Here is a 22,273-nt window from a genome sequence, read left to right on the forward strand (position 1 = left end):
TCTCGCATTACAACGTCTGACCTGTGCGCGCAAGTGTAACCTGACACTTTGTTACAGAGTTCAGTGCATTGGCGAACGTTGACGCATGTCATGTAAAATGGATATATAGGGTATACTGTTTGCTTTAACTCTGGCATAGAATGTATTTTAGGATTTTGTGAAGCCGTTAGGGTTTAAAGCCCTGTGATGGGATTCACACATCCATCTGCCAACGCGGTTCTTTCAGCCTGTTTCAGCCATCCATCCGTCCATCCATCCGTCCATCTGGCTGGCTGTGGATAGAGGTTATTCTCTCTCTGTTTAGCAATTTCATGTTTTAAATTTGTTTACAACTGATTTATATGTCTGACTTGGAAGTACCAAAATCTTGTTCTAAAAACATATAAACACACACACACAAACTTCAATACCACTGCAAAATATAGTTTCTTACCCAAAACAGGAGGAGTCTTGGTCCCGAAGGAGATGACAGAAAGAAGGGAGTGAAATTGAAAGGAAAAAGTCCTTCACTTTCTCAGTGTGAACACAGAAATATCCCTCTCTCAGTCAGCATGACATATGCAGTGGCTGTGTCGCAAATGGAAAATAAAACTATTTACACTGAGGTGGGATCTGAATATGTGACTCTCCCATGGCCTGCCACCCACCTCTCTGTCACTTTGTGTTTCTCTCTCTCTTTTTCTTCTTCTCTGTCCCACCCAAGTTTTATAATTTTTTTGACATCCCCAAGTGTGAATGTGACATCTTCATTCCGTCGTTCCTCTGTGTATTCACCATTTTAATTCCATACCCCTCCATCATTCGGTCTGTATCTCTGATTCTCCCTAGCTTGTCCTTACCGGCTTCAGAAGCTGATAATGATCTGTGGATCTGAGAAATAGGCTTCCTGTTGTTATTGCAGCTTATTCTGGTGAAGAACCAGAAATAAAGTTAGGTTTTTTTTTTTTTTTTTTTTATGTGGTATTTAGGGGTGAGTAATAATTGGGCATAATTCAGAGCTCCAGGATATCTTGTTTACTTGCTACTAAGGCTTTGTTCACACCAACCAGGTGGGATGGCTGGGACATGTCCCTACTACTTTTTTCATTTTGTATGTGTTGTATAGGGGTGTTACGATTCACTCGTTTTCTCGATGCATCGATTACTTATCCTGTCGATCTAAAAGTACTGATCCTGAAATATATATTTTTTTTAATCGAGAATCGTTAGGTTTGGTCAATAATCAATTTAAAATCAAATGAAATGTGATTCGACAAAACAGTGTACAATATTTAAAAATATTTAATTAGTTACATGTGCGATAATGGAGACAAGTGTGGCGTTGTTCTCTAGTGCTTCTGAGAGCGTGCATCCTCATAGCTCCATGCTCCGCACACTTCTGTCACCTTTCACAGGATCACGCCCTCTCTCAGTTCAATCTGTAACTCTCATTGAAACTTTTTCTGAGCAGCTTTCGAGCACCTCATGTCTGATCTCTACTCAGGACGGCCATGAGCAATGGACAGCTTGTGCTCTTTTCTCGGTTGTAACGCGCTCAAAGCAATGTACAGCTGCCAACTCATTGGATGTATCCGAAAACTGGAAAATGCTGCCTTATGTAGCTGTATATGGAGTTATGATGAAAATAATGTGCTTTTCAAACTGTTCCAAGACCAGTTTCTTTAAGAATTCCATTCATTCAAAAACACTGTCGGTTAAGCCGTTAACTGATTAGTCAGCAAGGCAGCTGACTACGTTTTTGATTGCAGCCAATATTGCGTGGATACTACTGAAATAAAACGCTGCCATTGCAGTGAAATGTAGCCGTCATTTTCTATTAGATAAATAGTGCCATTTTACATGTGTCATTGTTTAGTTGGGAACTTGGCATGCAGAGATCATTTAAGTTGAATTTATTGCTTTTCTCTTTTCCTTATTTTTACTGTATATGAGGCCTTGATGAAACTGAATGTTGTCATTTGATGCTGCTTTCATGCAGTAATATTTGGATTGTTGTACTGATTCAGGGTTCCCATGGTCATAGAAAACCCGGAAATATCAGGGAATTTTAAAATAGTGTTTTCCAGGAAAAGTCATGCAAATTAATACAATAATAATAAAACATTTGTTTACTAAAAATGGAATTTTTTTATTGAAATATGGAATACTATTGTTGTTATGCTTGGCTCTAAAATATTTTAGCGCCACATTGCACATTGTTGTATTCCGAGAAGCCTGAATGTACATGTATTTAATGTGTTTTCTTACAAGTGGCTTTTTCTTTGTTAGGGGGGATGTTTTGGTACTTGTATTATCCTATAAATGCATTTAAAAAAATCATTAATTGAATCGAATTGAATTGAATCATTCTAAATTTGCATTCTAAATTCTCTTTGAATTTAATTGAAAACCGAGGAATCATGAATCGAATCATTTCGTTTTGCTTTCAACCCAAAGATTCACACCCCTAGTGTTGTAATAAGTCACGATCCAGAGCTGGAGCTGTTACCAGTGCTGTTGAGTGGCAGCGATGTTCTCTCATGCATCCAGATGCGCTCTACTCGCTCCGCTGTTCCGAAACTCACGCTCCTTTGGAGGTTAAATCGCAAAGCAAAATGCAAACAGATATGCCCCCACTCCTGACATACATCCATTTACATACAGATGCAATCACTTTGTTTATTAAATTAAAAAGTTATATTAGGGTGGATTAGAACTTGGAATTCCTTGTACTGTAGGTGAAAGCTTATTACTGATCCATGTATTTATCCACTGGCTAACAAAATCCCAGTACTGATAATTTTAGATGGACAAATGTAGTTTTCAAATTACTTATGTGAAATATTTTTTGGAGCGCTTGAATTGGTTATCAAGAATGACTATTTATCAAAACGTACCCCTTTTCAACTGTCCCCACCACTTTTTAATACAAAATGATGCCATGGTTCACACTGCAGTTAATTCCATTTGTTTTTCAAAATTGATCTTTTGGATGGACTGTCTGCAGGGTCAAGTGATGAAAGTGATGGATCAGTGTGTTATGTTAACATTTCTTTGCCTTTCAAACTACACACAACTTGAGTTAGATTAGCCAAAAAGATGTGTTCTTGCTGTGTGCCTGAACAAAGCCTAAGTGTCTGAAACAAAACTCTTAAATATATTAGGATTTGATGGCAAATTTTGGCAAATCTAAATACGTTTTCTCTCTCTGAAGCACTCATTGTAGCAGCCTGGTACCTTGTAAACATGACTTTGTTTTCTGGCGGATAAAAACCTGTGCAACTGCCATTTTGTAATAATATGTATCTGTATCAGACAGTCCATAAACAGTCCATATGCATGCAATGTTAGGCTGAGACTAATACATTTGTGTTGAAAAGGAAATGCAAGATAGCCATCTTACCAACTTCAGTGTTCAAACAGAGTACACATACACTCTGTTCACCTGCTAAATTACATTTTATGAAGGGCAAGAGAAGAAAAAAATTATCTCTGCGTTGAGCATGCATGCGATTTCTGATAAATATTATGTGTCACAGGTATCTAAGCTAGTAAAAGCCCAGCAGTTATTACATTCCCCATACGTGTGTGTATGTGCATCAGTCTGGTGTGCAATGCAGCTGTGAAGAACATGTGTGCTCTTTTAACACTTCTTAATCTCCCCTGATCTCAGAATATATCTTATTTAATGGTCCTAATAGTCTATAACACGATTTAGATGGCAAATTTTTCTCAAGGTCAGTGTCACAAAGCCACATTCATTCTCAATTAAGGATCATTTATTTGCCAAGAACAGCATTTTTTTGTTGGGAAATCTTAATTACATTTTTACATTTTCTTGTGTTGTATTAAGTGTCCTTATACTTGTTGCCACATTGCTATGGTGTTATGTAGTTGCTATGATGTTTTAGGTTGTTGCATACTGCCCCGAATAAGAGCCCACCCCCAAGTTTCTATATTCTGATATGATATTGTGAAATGGCCCTGGACTCCTTCAATATAAGTCTATAGGATTTTTTTTTTTTTACACATTTTATCATCCTCCAGGCAAAAAAATCTGAAGTCTTATTTCTTAGAAAAGTAATAGCACACCTCTCTTTTACAAGTCTCAGGATTTGAGGTATCTTTCATGCCCGTAGCACAAACATTGCGGGACAAGTTACATGTTACAAGTTTAATACTTAGGGGAACTTTAGGTGAATTTAATCTTTGAATCCAATCACATCTCAGTTTCAGTTTATATGCCCTTGACTCCCGCCAGTCTTGTAAAAAGTTAACGGCGAACAGATTTTTTCATGAGTTACAGCTGATATCAAATTGTAAAGTGGTGTGAACTTCATTTTATCACACTAACGACCCATCCTCAGCTGCCATGATTTAAACATGGTCTGTGACCTTTGACCTGTGTTATGAGTACATTATCATGTGACAGAATTGTGATCCCTCTGAAAACCTCTTTCAGGATTCTGCGGCATACGAACACTCTTTCATTTACGCACAAAAACTCTTGACGGAAAAGAAAGAGCAAGTGAGTCACAGAAAAAAAAGGAATACTTAACCTGGTTACGAAAGATGAGGAAATTGGGAGCATGGGATGATAAAGGATTAGGTGAGTGTAGTTTAATTTGCACTGTCCCCGCTGGGCGTGTGGGCGGTGGCGAGGCAGTACGAGACTGGGAAGAGGGGGCAAAAGGTTAGTGAAGAACAGTTAGCCTGCTGCTGTCTCAACCACCTCCCTTGACGCAGTTACCGTCAGATTTGCCAGCTGACATTATTGTACCACAAATTAGATTGGAATTTCAAATTAATGAAAGCGAAGGAAATATAGGCAAATTAGATGTGGGGGTCCCAAAGAGAATGCGAATGGCCAAGGGTTATAATTTTACAGCAGTTAGACACGGTGATCCATGATTTGTTGGCTTTGTTGCATTATTGGTTTATTGACATTAGCGTGAGATAAGAGTGGGCAATACGACCAAAATCTTATATCACAGTATTTGATATCACAGTAACAGTATACACACAACACGAACAAAAGTGTGTGGACACCCCTAATTAATGATCACATTTGGCTATTTTATATATATATATATACACACACACACACACACAGTATAAATAGCAGAATCTGTACCTGTTGACATGTTTCTACTGTTATCTGGTATATATACTGTCATATTACCCAGCCCTTGTTCCCTTTCGTAGGAACTTGAGCTGTGTAATTGCATTGGGACACGCCTTGAGTGTCACGTGGTCTGAAGCCCTTATACAATCACGTCAATTTATTGGCTTATGGTACTTAAGCAACACCCCTAGGGAGCGTCACGGGCTCCATAAAGGTGCACGCTTACACGCCAATGAGTCAGATTTTCTGTTCTTCAGTGCATGATTTTGGCTAAGCCTGTGTTTGTTCCAGCAACTCAATGCCAAAGCGAGGATTATTAATCCCGCTCTTTTGAGTGATGAACATGTAAGGATGTCGTTTATAGAGCGTAAATTTCAAAGCTATTTTTTTGTGTATTTTTCCAAACATTACGAGGGTCCAACGGGGACAGCTGTGCTTTTCAAGGCTCGCAATTTCTCACAAGAAGGCATTACCCCCATTTGTTCCAGTTCCACAGCCTCCAGATTTGGAGCTCCATGTGCGGGAGCTGTTTAGAATTTTGGCTTTGTGTCTGAGAAGTTTGAAGTGCGAACAGACATCGGGTTCTTTCTTGTGTTTGTCGCCTTTCCCATGAGCACAAGTGTGAGTCTCGTCGGACATGCTCTGAGGTCTAGCTTGGTGGCCATTATCTGACTAACAAAGTGTGCGAAAGAGTTACAATGTACTTCTTGAGCCGTCACCATTAAAAAATGCTGTATGAGAGAATTCGTCATTGGAAGATAAGGAACAATTGGCCCCTTTGTCCCTATTGTCTGTTTCTATATTGTTCTGGGAGAATGCACATGAATAAGGCAGTGGAGGAGCGGCCTCAGCCTTTCTCTCTATCCCCTCCCCGTTCGAAGCAAACTGCTCATGGCAGAGGATATCATGCATGGACCCCGGCCCGGCCGAGAACGAGGGGGCTGGAATAAGAGAATATTCCCCAATGGAGTGATGGCGAACCAACACACGGAGCGCCTTATTGGTGCCATTATTCTTTCGGGATCTTATGAGGAGATGCAAGGTATTTTAACTTGTTTCTTTTATGTTTCGCCCGTTCGTGGACCATGTGTGCGTTCTGGACTAGATAAACGTATCTGTTTCTCTCCTGTTTGCCCTTCGGTCAGTATCGGAATGAGTTCACCATTGTATGCACCTCGAATGTCTGACAACCAGAATATGGTTCAGTTTTCCCCCACAGCTTGCTGGGGAGCAAAAAAAAAAAAAAAAAAAAAAAAAGCTTCCCGAATTCAGCCTCTGTCTCCATAACCAAGTGTCTTGAGATATGCATAACAGAATTCGATGTTAATTAAGCACAAATGTACACAAAACACACAGTGAACATAAACACCACATGTTGTCCCCCATAAGAATGCTGGGGCCATTGTGGTGACTCTGCTCGCTCTCAATTCCCCTCTATGTACGCTCATTTTTCCCCATTCTATGCTAGGGAAGATGGTTTATCTGGCGTCCTCTGCTGTAAATACATTCAGAGTGACCGTTTTTTATAATTGCCCGATCGAATTTGGCCTCTGTCTCCATGACCAAATGTTTTGAGGCATGCATAACAGAATTCGATGTTCATCGGGCACAAGTGTACACAAAACACACAGTGAACATAAGCACCACACGTTGTCTCCCCATAAAGAATGCTGAGGCCGCTGTGGAGAGCCAGTTTTCTCAAATAAACATTCCCCCCAATGTCCATACAATTTTCCTCATTCAAATACCAGGGAAAAGGTTTATTCTGTCAGCGTCCCTGCTGTAGATACATTTCAGGACGCTCATAATTTATGCCTAAATACAATAAAGGCAAAAGTATTATCAAATTCCCTTCAACCAGCCACTATATTGGAGGAGAGGAGGCTTCCCTCCACTGTGCCGCTGGTTCTGGGGCAGTCGCCAAGCATGCCATCTAGTGGTTACAGGTCGCGCTGCAGGCAAGAGTCATGCATTAATCCCTCTGTCTGCCCATCTGTTGACTTGGCAGCAGCTGTATGGAATTTCGAACTGGGTACTTCAAATGATAAAGCATGGTTATGTAATTCAAATCAGGTGGGCTCTGCCGGTGTTCAGTGGGGTTGTTCTGACAGACATTTCTATTCAGGTAGCCCTGTTTTTTATTTGGGAAGTTCACTCTCTCTTAGAAAAAGGGGCAATAGAGGAGATTCCCCCTTCTCAGAGAGAATGCGGCTTTTACAGCCGTTATTTTCTGGTCCAGCAAAAAGACGGCGGCTTGCGTCCCATTCTGGATTTTGAGACGTTTGAATTTCGCTCTAATGAAATGTCAATTCAGAATGCTGATGCAGAAACAAATGATGTCACAAGTGCAGCCAGGGGCCTGGCTTATGACAATAGATTTGAACAATGTTTATTTCCATATTCATATTGCACCGAAGCACATGCGCTTTCTTAGATTCGTATCAGTTTTGCATCCTTCTGTTCAGACTTGCACTGGATGCAGCTTTAATGCCCTTGAAGCTTCAAGGCATCAGCGTTTTGAATTATCTCGACGATTGGCTGGTGTTTACCCATTCAGAGACTTTCCTCCCAGAGATTCAGGGTAGCCATGTCCTCATCCAGTCGGACAACAGGACAGTGGTGTCCTACATCAATCGCTAGGGAGGAGTGCATTCTCATGCCATGCTGAGACTGGCACTTCACATTCTTCTGTGTGCACGGGACAATGTGCTGTCTCTACGAGCTGTGCATGACCCGGGCCGGTTGAATTTGGGGGCGGATCTCCTGTTTAGACAGGGCTTGATGCCCAGAGAGTGGACATTACATCCTCAGATTATGATACAAATCTGGAGATGGTTTGGCAGAGCAGAAGTAGACCTGTTCACTTCGAGTGAGACGTCACACTGCCCCCTCTGGTTTTCCCTCTCACCCCTGGCACCACTGGGCATCGATGCGTTGGTGCATCAGTTGCCAACAACGCGTCTTTACGCATTTCCACCGATCAGTCTGCTGCACGCAGTTCTACAGAGAGTTTGGGAGGATCAGGTTCAGCTTCTGTTAGTGCCGCCATTTTGGCCATTTCAAGTATGGTTTTCGACTCTGGTCTCTCTCCTGGAGAAAGTGCCTTGGAAAATTACAGTCAGAACAGACATGTTATCTCAGGCTCGGGGCAGCATTTGGCACCCCTGGCCAGACTTGTGGAAGTTATGGATATGGCCCCTCAATGGGGCGCTCTTTTGAATGATGGGTTATCCCCCACTGTGGTTGATACCATTCTGAATGCTAAAGCTCCATTAACTAGGAAGCTTTATACATTAAAGTGGTGTATTTTTGCTTCTTGGTGTACAGTGCAAGGTGAAAATCCAGTTCACTGCCCTGTCGGTACAGTGCTGGATTTTTTTGCAAGAGCGTTTTGGGGCCAGGGTTGCCTCAGCAATGCTTAAAGTTTATTTTGCCACTATAGCGGCTGAGCATGCGCTTATCAATGGAGTCTCTGTCAGTAGACATTCTCTTGTCTCTTGTCTTATGTGCAGGGTACGCAGGCTTAGACCTTTTTGTCCCGTCTGCATTCCTTTATGGGATTTATCTGTTGTTTTGGAGGCGCTCTTGGGTGCTCCATTTGAGCCCTTGGCAACAGTCACTGATAAGTTTCTGACCCTTAAAACCTGCTAGTAGCATCGTTTAAAAGGGTTGGTGATTTGCATGCCCTGTCGATCAATCCCTTATGTATGGATTTTGTGCCAGGGTGTTCAAGAGTGGTGTTAATACCTCATTTGGGCTGTTTGCCCAAGGTCATTTCTACGTCATTTTGCTCACAGACTATTCATTTTCAGGCTTTCTATCCTCCCCCATTTGAGTCGGAGGAGCATGAAAGATTGCATATGCTTTGCCCAGTTCGGGCGCTGCGAGTTTATGTTTACCGAACTAGCCAGAAGGGTACGTGCTTACGAAGCACGTGGTTTACCTTCGCCTTCGGGTATTCAAGTCCATTCTACGAGGAGCATGGCATGCTCATGTGCTTTGGCTAGAGGTGCGTCCTTGGAGGACATTTATATGGCGACAGGGTAGTCCTACCAAACAGACAGTCCAACAAGTCAAACAAAACAAAGGGTTATCCAAAAAGCAGTAATTCCAGAAAAACAGGCAATGGTCATAACATGAAAATGATCAGCAATAGCAATGGAAAAACGCTTGGTAAGGCAGGGTAAGCTGGCAATACTTTGCAATGAACAATGGAGATGAATGGCTATTTATACATGAAGTAAACAAGAAATGGGTGATGATCAGTATTCGGGAGAGGGCTCCCTCTGGTGGTTGGTTGGATGGGTGACAGCCTCGGATGTTACAATAACAATTTGTCCCTTGTCAAAGTCGCTCAGGTCTTTACTCCTGCCCATTTCTCCTGCATTCAACACATTGACTACCAGAAATGATTGTTTGCTTACATCTAATCTACCCAGACCTTGGCATGTGGCCTTGTTTGGAGATCACCAACATTACTCGCTTCACCTGTGAGTGGTCATAATATTTCGGCTCATATGTGTTTATATATTGCAGAATCTATACCGGCTGACATGTTTCTACCGTTAACTGGTATATACTGTCATAACACCCTGTATAAAACACTCACTGTGTGAGATTTCTTTATATACTCAACTGTGATGTCTTGATATTTGTTTTATCATTCTTGGTTTTGTCAGTCTTTTATTTTGACTTCCTCCCCCAATATTGCATGTGAACGAGAATGTTCCACACAATGTTTCCTATAGAGACTGTCGTGTTTTCTCTTTTTTCTCTCTCTCTCTCTCTCTCTCTCTCTCTCTCTCTCTCTCTCTCTCTCTCTCTCTCTCTGTTCACCTGCTCCTTTCTTTTCCTTTGTCTCTCATATAGTATAAACATATGTATATACAGTATATATATATATATATATATATATATATATATATATATTTTTTTTTATGTTTGTTTTTTTAGATATAAAAATATGGCAGTGCAGTCTTGCAGCATGCAGACACATTTCCGTTGCAGATTGTTTTTGTTTGGGACATTAAACAGGAGTTTGAATGTCTTTCTCCTGCAGTCATGTTGGCTGTGTGAATGTTTTGAAGTCAAGGACAGATTTGTATTGTTCTGCAGTTATTGTGATGCATGGATATGTAGCTCTTAATGCTGTATCAATGGTATGCCAGATTATTGTACTTTGTCCAGAAGACATTTCATGTTTTACTGAATCAGATATGTAATTTATTTTATTCCGTTTTTTATACTGTTAAAGGAATAGTTCAACCAAAAATGACAATTCTGTCATCATTTACTCACCCTCATGCATTTCGAAACCCGTTCTCTATTTCTATGGAAACATACAGTAAAATGAGATGTCTACATAGTACATCAAACACTTTTACTTCAAAAGAGCATGGAAAATCCTGTTTTCCTTGATATGTAAACATGGTCATATTTTAATTTTCTCAAGGTTGTGACCTAACATGATGACCTCTGAACAATTCATTTTTCACAAATGGTCGTGATGAACTTGGGAGAGAACTTTATGTTTTGTCTGGCCCTTTCACCTTTAAATTCCCAGCGAGACAAATCAAACTAGAGGAAGTAGAAAAGTATGGTCTTTTTGGTGAAGCTGGTTGTGATGAAGAGGTATATAGAGAGAGATGGAGAGGAAGGTTTTATGATGTTAAATGGAGCAACTGCTTCCGCGTTCTAGTTATTGCGGCTCAGGGGGTTACAGCGTTCAGCGCACCTACATGCAGAGGTTTATTCAAGAGAAGGCAGATTATTTCTACTTTTTAGGGCTGTCAGTACAAAAAAATCATGTTTTCTTTTGTTTTGTTTTTTTTCCATTAACGTGACTCATCTCAAATTTATAATTAGCTGAAAATCTAAATATATTTTTTCCTTTCCAAATGTAGCTACACTTACCTCCTGAATAATAAATCAAACATATATAACCTGCAGCAGCCCACTGTTGGCCTTATCATTAACAGCATGTTCCCTATCTGTCACTCACTGGACGTTGTGTCGATGTAGTGACACAAGGGTTCACTCTTGGAAGCCCGAAACACCTCTGGTCTTTGATAAAAGGCCAATGAAAATTGGCGAGTGGTATTTGCATACGGGTATAAAAGGAGCTGGTATGCAACCACTCATTCAGATTTTCTCTTCGGAGCCGAACGGTCGATGTTCACTGAGCTGAATTCCACGACTGTTCATTCACCTCTGCTGGATCTGACGGCGCATTTCAGTGGCTTCTCCCTCCTCTGCACTGGTTCACTGCAGAGAATGCCCCTGGGCGCTTCGGCAGAAATAAAAGAGTTGCCTTCGTAAGAAAGCAAGGCACCCCAGCGGCTCCTCACCTCGGTCCTTCTACCTACGGGTATGAGGCCAGCGTGACTGGGGGCGATTTGGGGACCCCAATGGGACCACCTCTGCCGAGTATCCCCCCACGGACCTCCCATTCCCCAGCACGCTCGTCTGCCCCGATCGGGCTTCTGGATGAGTCCGCTGTCTCGTCTCACAGCAAGTTCAACCTCTTGTTCGGAGCCCGCGAAGGTGATGAGCTCTTGAACACAGCATCGGAGAGCAGGCTCATCCAGTCGGACACGGAAGCCTCAGCTGGGCTCCCCCCCTCGGTTACGGTCGCCCAGTCACAGGCTGACAAGGAAATGATGGACATGCTTTCCCAAGACCGACCTCGCTCTCCGGGCGACGAAGATCATGGCGCGGACTCTCGGGCGGGCGATGTCCACCTTGGTGGTCCAGGAGCGCCACCTTTGGCTCAACCTGGTCGAGATGGGAGAGGCCAACAAGGCACGGTTCCTTGGTGCCCCCATTTCCCAGGTTGGCCTGTTCGGTGACACCATTGAGGACTTTGCCCAGCAGTTCTCCGTGATGAAGCAGCAGATGGAGGCTATCCGGCACATCCTGCCCCGGCGTGGCTCAAGATCCCGCACCCCACCTGCTCATCACCAAGGGCGTCCCCCTGCTGTGACTGCACTGGCTCTGCCACAGCCTGCCCCTGCGTCCCGGCCCCGGCGCAGAGCCCACCGCAGGAAGAAGACGCCACCCGTCTCACGGCCGGCCGCCAAGAACCCACGAAAGGCTTCGAAGCACTCCTGAGATGGGCGACCCAGGGACGACGAAACCCGCTGCTTTAGAGCTGGTAAGCAGACCACTCCATCCCCCGGTGGAGGGCCGGGAGGAGAATCTTTTGTTGCCTTTTCATTTAATTTTACAGCATGCCCAAGTGTCTGTGGTACCCAAGAGTTCAGCAAAAGAGCGGTTTCCTTGTTCCCTGGGTCACGTTTTGGCCGTTGATCCAGGGCAAGCATGTGTTAGTTCGGACAGACAACATGGCAACGGTAGCATATATCAACTGTCAAGGTGGTCTACACTCCCGTTGTATGTCACAACTCGCCCGCCGTCTTCTCCTCTGGAGTCAGCAGCACCTCAAGTCACGGGCTTGCTCATCCCGGGCGACCTCAACACTGCAGCGGACATGCTGTCATGGCAGGTTACCCTCAGGGGAGATTGAAGACTCCACCCTCAGGTGGTCCAGCTGATTTGGAGTCGATTCGGGCAGGCACAGGGAGACCTGTTCACTTCCCAAGAATCCTCCCACTGCCCACTCTGGTACGCCCTGACAGAGGCACCTCTCGGTATAGACGCGCTGGCACACAACTGGCCCCCTGTGAGCCTACTTGCACAGACTCTGTGCAAGGTCAGGGAGGACGAGGAGCAGGTCATCCTGGTAGCACCCTACTGGCCCACCCAGACATTGTTCTCAGACCTCATGCTCCTCGCGACAGCAACCCCCCCCCTCCCGGCGAATTCCCCTGAGGAAGTACCTTCTTTCTCAGGGACGGGGCACCATCTGGCACCCACGACCAGACCTCTGGAATCTCCATGGCTGGCCCCTGGACAGGACGTGGATGACTTAAGCGGCCTACCACCCGCGGTGGTAGACATGATCACCCAGGCTAGGGCCCCCTCTATGAGGCGCCTATATGCCTTGAAGTGCCGTCTGTTCGCTAAGTGGTGTTCTTCCCGACGTGAAGACCCCCAGAGATGCGCAGTCGGATCAGTGCTTTCCTTCCTGCAGGAGAGGTTGGAAGGACGGCTGTCCCCCTCCACCTTGAAGGTGTTAGTAGCCGCTGTAGTGGCACACCACGACACAGTGGATGGTAAGTCCTTAGGGAAGCACAACCTGCTCATCAGGTTCCTGAGAGGTGCCAGGAGGTTGAATCCCTTCAGACTGTGCCTTTTTGCCTCATGGGACCTTTCTGTAGTTCTTCAGGGTCTACAGAGAGCCCCCTTTGAGCCCCTGCAGTCAGCTGAGCTTAAGGCACTCTCTTTGAAGACTGCCGTCCTGACTGTGCTCACTTCCATCAAGACGGTAGGAGATCTGCAAGCATTCTCTGTCAGCGAAACGTGCCTGGAGTTCAGTCCGGGCTACTCTCACGTGATACTGAGACCCCGACCGGGCTATGTGCCAATGTTCCCACGACCTCTTTTAGGGACCAGGTGGTGAAACTGCAAGCGCTGCCCCAGGAGAAGGCAGACCCAGCCCTGACGTTGCTGTGTCCGGTGCGTGCTTTACACATCTATTTGGATCGCACGCAGAGCTTTAGAGTCTCTGAGCAGCTCTTTGTCTGCTTTGGTGCACAGCGGAAAGGAAGCGCTGTCTCCAAGCAGAGGATCGCCCACTGGCTCATTGATGCCATAACAATGGCATATCACGCCCAGGACGTGCCGCCCCTGGCAGGGCTACGAGCCCATTCTACCAGGAGTGTAGCGGCCTCCTGAGCCTTGACCAGTGGCGCCTCTCTAACAGACATTTGCAGAGCAGCGGGCTGGGCAACACCCAACACCTTTGCAAGGTTCTACAATCTCCGGGTGGAACCGGTTTCATCCCGTGTAGTGGCAGTCACAAGCAGGTAAGTCCGGGACAGCTGGCCAGGTGTATCACTTGTGCATAGTGCCTTTCACCTACCCTGAGCTGAGACGTGCACTGTTGACTCCCAGTAGTGTTCACAAACTGTGTTCCCTGGATGATTTCCTCCGAGCCCTGTGGGAGATGAGTTTGTGGAGAAACTCGCTGCTGGCTCAGTACATGTGCTAACTAAGCCTTGTACTGGGGTAGGTGCTACCCATGCGAAGTATATCTTTCGCTAATTCGTTTCCCTGTCGGTAAATGGTGTTTTCCTTGGGCAGAGGGCCCTCTGCCCCAGTCACCATGCTTGTAGAAACTCCTCCCCCATGGGGTAGGATCTACTATGGGACTTCTCCACATGACATACTTTCAACAAAGCTTGGCAAGACCATGTGACGTATTTCCACTCAAAATACCCTCCCCCCTCCCTCCCCGGGTGGGGTGTGTGGTCTCCGCGTTGTCTTCCCCTTCGGAGGGACACCCCCCCGACGTAGACCTGGTGGCCCCAGTTGGTTAATTACTTTTTTTGGGGGGGGGGGGGGAGAGGATAAGAGGCCACGACTGGGCTAGCCTGTCTCTATCTTTTGGGCAGTCGATTTGTCCCCAAAGGTCCGTTCGACACTCATAACAGCGTTGGGGGAGGTTACATGTCGGCCTGGTGCGCTGGCTGCGAGGCACACAGTGGTCTGGCCATCACACACCGCCAGTTCACATAACACAGTTCAGCCAGTTGTGGCATTTCATATAGGGACCCCTAGTGTCACTACATCAACATAACGTTGAGTGAGTGACAGAGAGGGAACATCCTGGTTACTTGCGTAACCTCCATTCCCTGATGGAGGGAACGAGACGTTGTGTCCCTCCTGCCACAATGCTGAACTACCCGCTGAAATGGTCGGGACCTTGTCTCAGCTCCTCAGCACAAAACCTGAATGAGTGGTTGCATACCAGCTCCTTTTATACCCGTATGTCCGGGGGAGTGGTATGCAAATACCACTCTCCAATTTTCATTGGCCTTTTATCAAAGACCAGAAGTGTTTCGTGCTCCCAAGAGTGACCCCTAGTGTCACTACATCAACACAACGTCTCGTTCCCTCCATCAGGGAATGGAGGTTACGCAAGTAACCAGGACGTTTCATTCATTTATGGTATTTCATACCTGTTGAGCTTCAATGTTAAATTCCACCATACAACTATTGCAAATGACTTTACTTTGGTTAAATGTCCCAGATGAATTTATTTATAAATATATTAGACATTTTTTTACTCTGACTAGGCATTAAAAATCATTTAGAACAGAATGAAGCAGTTTTAATGTCAAATTGAATAAATTCATTAACTGCGTTCAAATGTATTTAACGGCACTACACGTATTTAATCAGTTTCAGAAGTTATAACTCATTATCTTTGGCAGCTCTTCTACTTATGCATTTACATTTCAACATATAGCGATGTACTTGTAAATGAAACAATGACACAAAATAGAGATTTATATAATTAAAAACAGATATTAAATAAATACATTTGATAAAAATGGTGTGATGAATGCGTTCATCTGGTCTTTCTCTCCTCCCTCAAACATGTAGCATTGCAGTATTTAAAGTTTGTAGTTGTTTAATTCAAAGTGTGAGTCTCCTTCAACCTTCTGTCATTTGCGGTTTAAGCTTATCTGTGGTTAAATATCTGCTACAGACCTCCATTTGAGGAGAAACGTTGAAATGCACTGAGTGTTTACCCCCATTGCTTTCTCAGATCGGAATTGGGCTGAATTAAAGCTTTAAAGACTGTTATTCCACTGAATTTTAAAGACACTGTACACAGTAATGTTGAGAATGTTTCTTCTCCTGTCTCTAAAAATGTCTTCCAAAAACTCATTTAAAGTGGAGTTTCGGGAACTAGGCAACTAATGCACATTGTAAACACATATAACCGGAAACTAGTGAGCCGGATTATTTCAAAGCGGAAGTACATCATGAGGCTCAGTGCAAGTAGTCCATTGTAATCCAAAGTATTTGGGTAAGAAAGAGTGATGTAAGGGCGTCTGTCCTTCCTTAGCTGCTGTTTCATCGATGTTTCCACACCAAACTTTGGATGAATGAAAATGGAGAAATTAAAGTGATGTAGAGAGAGAGAGAGAGAGAGAGAGAGAGAGCTCTTTGATTAGTACATTTTGTGTTGTCTTCATAAAGTGAGATCATGTTTTTTTTTTGTTTTTTTTTTCTCTACATAGCAACTGCAGTTATTAGAAATCAGTCACAGTTAAAATCAAGAAAGATATGGCCAATAAAATGGAATAGTTCACCCGAAAATGAAAATTATGTTGTCATTTACAAACCGCCATGTTGTTCCATATACACATGAACACAAAAGGAGAAATTTTGAAGAATGTTCACTCTGCTATTTTCCATACAGTGATAGCATATAGTGACCACATGTTCCAAAACAGACAACAAAGCACAATAAATATATGCTATTAAAGTAGTTTGTAAAAGTAAAATAATTTCTGCACTTTTAGTGGCATCAAACAAATTGCGATCTGTTTGTTTGAGAAGCCTGACTAGACCTGCCATAGCAACATTGGTTCAGCCCATGGTGTGAGTTTGGGTTAGAACTTCTTGTATGGCCAACCATAGGAAGACGGGGGAGTGTCTGAAACTTGTTTAAAAATTGTAATTATTTTTGCAGTTCTGTTTGGTGCCACTAGAAAATCCACACTGCAGCTCTACATTATTCACTAAGAATCTTCCCATCTGGTGTAGATATCAAATCTTACTTGTGGGCAAAACCTCAAACCTGACTGACTCAAAAGTTGAAATTGTTTTGTTCTTAAAGGGATAGTTCCCCCAAAAATGAAAATGCATTTATCATTTAATCATTTACACAACTGGGATGGCATGAGGGTGAGTAAATAATGAGAGAATTTTCATTTTTGGGTGAACTATCCCTTTAATCTTATAGTTTACACACACAAAACTCTATACCATGAATCAAGAAAGACTCTACTTCTCAGCTCTGGATTTGTCCCGGTATGTTTTCCTTCTGGCCTGTATTTCCTGAAACTTTGATTGCTTTTCTGGCTGATGTCATTTGCAAGACTGAACTAATTGACATCATTAGACTGGAACATAAAGCATTTGGTTCCTTAAACCAGGTCTCTCTGTGTTGTATCTTTCTGTGTGTAGAGAAAGAGAATGTGTGTGTGAGGGGAATCTTAAAACAAGCTGCTGTCAATTTTAATCAGTGAGACACACAAATCCAGCCTCAGGTAGACCAATTACAGACAGACACGCTCCACGGATGAACCTAGACCCCCCTCTTGAGTGTTTTGTGGGTGTTTTGTGTGTACACTGTGAGAGAGCTAGAGATCTGCTGATTTTTTTCCCCTCCATGGTGTTTTTCATAGCAAAAAAATAATTGAATACAGTTGTGCTGAATTTAAAAAATGTAAATGTGATTCATTATTTGCAAATAGTTATGGTTGTGATTGATATAGAATCTCCTTAATAACATGTTTAAGGCCCCTCGTTGCATATTAGTTTTGATCAAACAGCTTATTTCACATTTGCCCATGTGAAAATAATGCGTGTACATGAACGGTAAGTAAATGCACAGGGATTCCAGGGAATAAATCCAAAGCCATCCAAATGCATCACAATTCGCAGTAAATTTCTCCTGTTTGTTTTTATTTTTTTCACAGGGTGGAAAAATTCCAGTGAGATGGACCTCACCAGAAGCTATTGCTTATAGGAAGTTCACTTCTGCTAGTGATGTCTGGAGTTACGGTATCGTCATGTGGGAGGTGATGTCCTTTGGTGAGAGACCCTACTGGGACATGAGCAACCAAGATGTAAGTTTTCCTTTAGATGGAATAGACCAGGGCAGTTTTCAGGTGATTAAAATCATTCTTCTTATTCCCCTCTGATTTTAGGAGTAGTTTATAGTTGGGGAGGGGGTTAGTAGTGTTTCTTTGATAGTAATGATATTCCTAGACCAACAAATGATGTTGATCCAGGACCACATCTTATTTGACAAATGGTGACCTCCAACCGTAGTTGGCACATTGCATTGCTTCTTTTGCATAAAGTTGAACTTATGTCACCCCAAATTGCCAAATCTCATTGAAAAAAAAAATGACTTTCAGGCATTTTTTTTCTGCAAAAATTTCCTCTGAATCTTAATACCACCAAATTGTTCTGCATTTGAATCTTTCAGCTTCTGTAGTTCAGTACAGACAAACATTTTCCTGTTCAGACTGTGAATACAGCAGACTCATTCAAGTCTCTCAGAGGGATTTTCAGAAAGTCCTGGCAACGCAAACAAATTCCCTAAACCTTTTAGCATACATTTAACACATCAGAGAATCAAAACACTCTTACAGAGTCCTGCGGAATTTATGAATGTAATGACTGCAGAACTCGCAATGATGATTTGAGCATTTAAAGTGATGTACATTCGGACCAAATAAAGATTAAATGGAGAAATGAATCTCTCTGTATGTCCTTTCTTTTGCCATGGCAAAGTGATTTGGATGTAATGGACTGTCTGTGCATGACTGTTCTTATGCTGTGCCTGGCATTTGTTGGTTAAATATTCATGAAAAGCATCTTATGAAAGAGTCAGACCATAAAACTGTCTGATACAGTACAGAATGTTTAAAACACAGTCTCATATCCACCAAAATACACAGAACACAAGAGGTCCTTGGCCTGAAAAAGGTTGACAAATGTTGAAGTCCTCTGGTCAAATGTAAAAGTTGTTGATGAGTTTGAAATTTTTTTTTCCACCTATCACACTTGATTGCCTGGATTCTTAGTCTTTACAATCACTGAATCCCAAACGAACAGCATAATGAACAGCATGATGTCTACAATTCAGAACAAACAACACTACAGTTTGAACTCTCCCAAATCCCATGGAAAGCCATCAGACTCTGCTGTGAAGAGAACAGAGTGTGTATTAATGCTCAAATATTTAGATTCATGTTTGTTTGTCCGACATCACCAGCTAGATATCTGAATGTGTATACAGAAGATAAACAGTGTGTTTGTGAGTTGATTTGATATCTGTTTATTGTAGAGAAAAGAGAGACAGAGAGATGGAGACACAGTACTGAGTCCGGTGTTTGGAGAGTCCACATTTTTAAGCTAACTTATCTTATGGGGTTGTTTGTTGTTATGCTGGTGCACTCTGCATCATGCTGAGAAAAAGTCAGCTTAAAACCAGCTTAAACTGATTTGCTGGTCTTAGATGGTCTCCCAGACTTGTCTGTTGGCTGGTTTTAGGTGCTTTACAGCTGGCCAGACTAGCTTAAACTAGCCAAGACCAGCTTTAACCAGCTGGAGCTTCTCTTTGACTAACTTAGTCACATATTTCCCCATAATGAATCTCTTTGGTATGAATAAGCAGTTTCTGTTTGATAAGCTATGGGTTGAAGTGAAGATCAGGTGAGTTGAGGTACTTGAGGAACATACTATGTGCTGTAGTTAGCTTCTAAAACATCAGCTCAGAAAAGATCTTGCCATCCCTGTCATGTGATTTGTAAATTTTTAGTTGTGTGAGTTTTCAAGTTTTATTATTAGTACTATAGAAGTGAAGATGGAGAAAAATAATCTGCTTTTCTATGAGTCATTCCAAGATATTTCAAGACTATAAAGCAGATGACTAATGTTTAAAACTTTTAATCACTTTGATGATGCAACAAAAATTGCCTGTAAAAAGTTATAAAGGTCTCATCTGCTTCTGTAATTTCCAGCTGGTTTCTCCTGGTCAGGCTGGTCTGGTTTGATGGCTTTAGAGGCGGGGGAGACAACCTGGCCGACCAGCTAAACCAGCTGAATGCTAGCTTGGCCTGACTTGGAGACCAGAATCAGAATCAGAATGAGCTTTATTGCCAAGTATGCTTACACACACAAGGAATTTGTCATAGTGACAAAATCGTCCAGTGCAAAGAGAATACAAAAATATACATATACAACATATACATACAAACATTTGAAATATTCATATAAACATATATATGTAAATAGTGAAATAAGAATAAAAATAAGATACAACAGATACATATATAAAGGAAACTAGAGTATGGCTATAATGTTGTTTAAATATGTTATATACAGATATACAGTTGTGTGCAAGGTGATTTAATGTATTGTGCAGAAGAGGATATGTCAAATAAATATAAATGGAATATAAATATGAATGAATAGTTGAATATACACATGATTGTATTGCCAAAATGGAGAGTATTGGGGGCAGTTTTAACTGTTCATAAGGTGAATGGCCTGAGGGAAGAAACTGTTCTTGTGCCTGACTGTTCTTGTGCTCAGTGCTCTGTAGCACCTGCCAGAGGGCAACAGTTCGAAAAGGTAGTGTGCTGGGTGAATGCGGTCCAAAGTGATTTTTTAGCCCTGTTCCTCACTCTGGAGGTGTACAGTTCTTGGAGGGTGAGAAGGTGAGAACCAGTAATCCATTCAGCAGTCCGGACTATCCTTTGAAGTCTTCTGGTGTCTGACTTGGTAGCTGAACCAAACCAGACAGTTGTAGAAGTGCAGAGGACAGACTCAATGACTGCTGAGTAGAACTGGATCAGCAGAACCTGTGGCAGGTTGAACTTCCTCAGCATAGCAGGGTTAATTTATTCCATAGGAGAGCAGGGATGATGGTGGTGAAATCCAAACTGAAGTCCACAAATAGGATCCTTGCATAAGTCTCTGGTCTGTCTAGATGTTGCAGTATGTAATGCAGTCCCATATTGACAGCATCATCCACCGACCTGTTAGCTTAATAGGTAAACTGCAAGGGATCCAGAAAGGGTCCAGTGATATCCTTCAGGTGGGCCAACACCAGTCTCTCAAATGGCTTCATGACCACAGACGTCAGGACGACAGGTCTGTAGTCATTTAGTCCTGCCATCTTAGGTTTCTTTGGGACAAGGATGATGGTGGAGCGTTTGAAGCAGCTGGGAACTTCACAGTGCTCCAGTGTTGTGTTGAAGATCTGTGTGAAGATGGGGGCCAGCTGGTTAGCACAGGCTTTTAGACAAGTGGGTGAAACACCATCTGGGCCCTGTGCATTCCTTGTCTTCTGTTTCAGAAAGACCGGCACACATTCTCTTCATAGATCTTAAGTGTGTGTTGAGTAGCAGGAGGGGGAGGAGGGGGGTTGTAGGAGGTGTTGGTGTTTGTGTGCATTGAAGGTCAGAGCAGATTGAAGGTCAGAGCAGATTTGGGGTGTGAGACTGGGCTTTTCAAATCTACAGTAAAACACATTCATGTCGTCAGCCAGTTGTTGATTACCTACAGTGTTGTGGGATGGTGTCTTGTAGTTGGAAATGTCTTTCAGGCCACTCCACACTGATGCAGGGTCATTTGCTGAAAACTTGTTTTCCAGCTTTTCGGAGTAGCTTCTTTTAGCTGCTCTAATCTCCTTTGTCATTGTGTTTTTTGGCCTGATTATACAAGATTTTCTCCCCACTTCTGTAAGCATCCTCTTTGGCCTGACGAAGCTGCCTGAGTTTTGCTGTAAACCATGGTTTGTCATTGCTGTATGTTAAATAAGTCCTAGTAGGAATGCACATGTCCTCACAGAAATGTATATATGATCAGCTAAACCAGCTAAAATCAGTTAAGACCAGCAACCAGGTTAGCCTGGATTAAGATGCTTTTATTTTTTCCCCAACAAAGAGCAGCTGACTGCTAACAACAAAGTACTAAACATACCACACCATCATATAAGGAGTGGCTCTCTGTTAACAGCTCTTTGTGTGTTTAGGTGATCAATGCTATCGAGCAGGATTACAGGCTGCCACCACCCATGGACTGCCCCACTGCTCTACACCAGCTGATGCTCGACTGTTGGCAGAAAGATCGCAACGCTCGACCGCGATTTACGGATATCGTCAACACACTCGACAAACTCATCCGCAACCCCACAAGCCTTAAAGCAGTCGCCAGTATACCCAATATGTGAGCACACATACAATTGTTTTTGTGGGAACCTCCCATTAACTTATATTGTCCTATAGACTGTCCCTAAACCTTGTCATATTTGCGTGTAAAAAAGATACAGTATTGGTTAGTCCCTTTACAAAGCTGTTTGTCTTGTGGAGACCACAAGGTAGATCACTACAGTGTAGGTTTTGTGAGTTTTACTCTCGATGAGGGATATTTTGTCCCCACAATAACTGACACATGGTTTCATTATTTGTTGCTTTTTGCACCTTTCTCACTTTCTCTCTCTCATTCTAT

General features: G+C 42.9%; 1 protein-coding gene across 1 annotated transcript in view; it reads left to right on the forward strand.

Annotated features, from left to right (window-relative positions):
* The window catches only part of LOC127443107 (ephrin type-B receptor 1-B), a 412,296-nt gene that overhangs the window by 380,893 nt on the left and 9,130 nt on the right, over positions 1–22,273 (forward strand). Inside the window, exons 13-14 of the mRNA XM_051701623.1 lie at positions 17,725–17,874; positions 21,798–21,991. Of these exons, the coding sequence (XP_051557583.1) occupies positions 17,725–17,874; positions 21,798–21,991 (344 nt within the window). The remainder of the gene's footprint in view (positions 1–17,724; positions 17,875–21,797; positions 21,992–22,273) is intronic.

The sequence above is a fragment of the Myxocyprinus asiaticus genome, chromosome 6 (assembly GCF_019703515.2).
Source record: "Myxocyprinus asiaticus isolate MX2 ecotype Aquarium Trade chromosome 6, UBuf_Myxa_2, whole genome shotgun sequence".
NCBI lineage: Eukaryota > Metazoa > Chordata > Actinopteri > Cypriniformes > Catostomidae > Myxocyprinus > Myxocyprinus asiaticus.